A 2,828-nucleotide genomic window follows, 5' to 3' on the forward strand; every position below is an offset into this window, starting at 1 on the left:
TTTCTCTATAAAAGAAAATGAAATAACAAAATTAAACGAAAAAATTAATAAGAGCAAACTCTTAATAATTTGGGTTCTGATATTCTTGTTATTGTCGTGACAACACTATCAGTTTATTAAAATTATGCGATCCTTTTGCGCTTGTTATTTATTTTATTTCATATAAATTAAGGCTTGACTTTTAAAAAAATTTGGCATTTATTTAATCTTCGTTTTACACTAAAATGCACTTTTAAGATCAGTCACGTGTTTTTCAAAAACAAAAATCCCGTTATTTCAAATTTTATGGATTTTTTAAATGCTCAAAAATTCTTCCAACAAAAAAAATTGAAGATTGTTTTTTTCTTTTTAACTTGGAAAAAATTATCTTAGAGTACCGTGAAAAATCACTGCGGCGTGAAATATTACTGCGAATCGTTATTGGGACAAAAATAATGTTATTGTTGCTTATAAAACATAAAAAATAATTTACTTTGTAAAAATGTTATATAATATGGCTTTCAATAAAAACAAGGGTAAATTCGTAAAAAGGAACATTCCAAACAACTCAAATTAGATATGGGTTTTTATTTTATAGTTTTTAACAATTTATAACTTATAATACGAAACAATACATCAAACATAATTACAAAAACGAATAAGTTAGGACATCGTATATTTAAATAATTCCTCCACTCTTTGGTTTTTATAAAACTCTATTTGATTTCTTTTCAGCTAGTTGTTATTTTATGCTGGGAATATTCAAATTATTAACTTTTATTGTATAAACATAATTTATCATCAAAAACAATATGTTTTATCGTTATAATTATATAGAAATGCACAGTAATATAAACTCGAATAATTTTAGATGGAATAAACGTATTAACATTTATATTAATATTAAAACAACAATTTACAATAAAGTGAATACAGGTATAATACAAAAACGTGTTATGAACATATCAAATTAATTAATAAAAATGAATATATTTGATGATAACAAACGGTTAACGAGTGTGGGGTTTTCGGATGGTCGATTATTTTATCACACCTGTTTCAAAATCTAAATAATTTGTTGAAATGAAAGAATTAAGTTGTTTGGGGTTCTGGTGTATTAACCCTTTTGAAATAATAGTAATTTATAATAAAATTATGTTTAATTTTTTGATGAGTTAAATTATATGATAATAATTATTAAAAAAATAGTTTCACATTTAAAAAATAAATATAATTTATTGTTATTTAATTAAAAATTTTTGCTATTGATATGTTGATGTTAATTTAATTTACACGTTATTTAACTATTTCACTTGTTTGTTGTTTATTATATTTTAATTAAATTTATACTATAATAATAGTTCATTGTTTGATTTATTTGATGTGAATTGTGATTGTATTTCCAAAACATTCCACAATCAAAAAAGCCAGTAATCATACACCCAACCTTTCAAGTATTTACTGGACAGTTTCGATATTACAGATGTTACTATTTAATACATAATTATATTGTTTATTCATTTTGTTTTTAAACCATTTTTTGTGTCACGGTGTGACGGGTTAGATTCTTTCTTTGTTTTTTTAATAGAAAAATCAACGACTCTCATAAAACACAAACAAGACATTGAGTAATGATTTTTCAAATAACAAATCATTGTGAAAGCAACTAATGAATTCACTTTATACATCAGAATGTAATTATATTGTTAAGTGATTATTTGGTAATTAAAATTATGAAGACGATTTTTTATTTATAATTTTTAATCATTAACGACAATACAATATTAAGCAAAACTTTATTGTTAAAATGTGTTCATATTTTGGCAGAAATATGGACTGTTCAATAAAATTATATTTATTAAATTGATGTAACTAATAAATCATTATTGATTATTGGTACATTTATTCACATTTTAAAAATAACAAAACATAATTTTTCTTGGTAAAATAATTTTTGGATATGTGAAACTATGATTTAGAATTTGTCTTTTTGTAATAACAAAAAAATAAAAACGTTTTGTTTTTCAATTAGAAAAGGAAAAAATAAAACCATCATAAAAAGTATATAAAAACACCATTTTTCATCTTAGCACAATCTGTTGACTTAGCCTCAAAAGATTTTGTAAAACAAAACTGTCGTTTTTCATTTTAACAGCCTTAAATAACAAAAAATTAACCCAAAATGTTTTAAAACCCTTAATAACATTATTTTTGGACCAATAACAATTCGCAGTAATATTTCACGCCACAGTGATTTTTCACGGTACTCTAATTTTAAACAAAAACTGATTCCCAAAAATAATAAACAAGTGATATTAATGCTTTCCACAACAACAAGAGCAGTGTGTGCATGAACATGAACATCCACTCTGTGGGTTGTGTGTGCAGTTGACAACCTTTGAGACGCCACAAGTACATTTTGCAATCAATCGACATCCATTTGAACAATCTGTTGTGATGACCATACGATCAGATGTGACAGTTGTCTTATACTTCCCATCTACTTTCTTTCCTTCAACACGTCCACTTGCTCCACATTTGCACTTCAATTCACAGAGGCATGTCTCTTGACTTATTGAACATGTTGCGGTGATGTCTTGACTGTTACAGTTCAAGTTACACTCAGTAGTATTCATTCTCTGCCTTCTCGTTTGCTGAGAGTGCTTTTATTCACATTATTATATTTGGTAAAAACAAATACAGTCAAAGTAAAAAAAAGGATGTCTCAATGAAAAAACTTATCATGGACAATGGAGTTTATTGTTAATTTTTTAATCGTCTTTTAGCTTTTGTAGCTTATACTCATTTTTATGTTTTTAGTAACTTTTTAAAAAACAATATAATTGTAC

The 2,828-nt window shown here is 25.1% G+C and overlaps 1 protein-coding gene across 1 annotated transcript; it reads right to left on the reverse strand.

Annotated features, from left to right (window-relative positions):
* Positions 1-2,294: 2,294 nt before the first annotated feature.
* EIN_532720 (hypothetical protein) lies at positions 2,295-2,615 on the reverse strand (the record flags this gene model as incomplete). Its single annotated transcript, XM_004255455.1, has 1 exon — positions 2,295-2,615. One exon carries the CDS (start codon positions 2,613-2,615, stop codon positions 2,295-2,297), a length of 321 nt encoding a protein of 106 aa, XP_004255503.1.
* Positions 2,616-2,828: the final 213 nt, after the last annotated feature.

Source organism: Entamoeba invadens (assembly GCF_000330505.1).
Source record: "Entamoeba invadens IP1 unplaced genomic scaffold scaff_1105074725335, whole genome shotgun sequence".
Taxonomy (NCBI): domain Eukaryota; phylum Evosea; order Mastigamoebida; family Endamoebidae; genus Entamoeba; species Entamoeba invadens.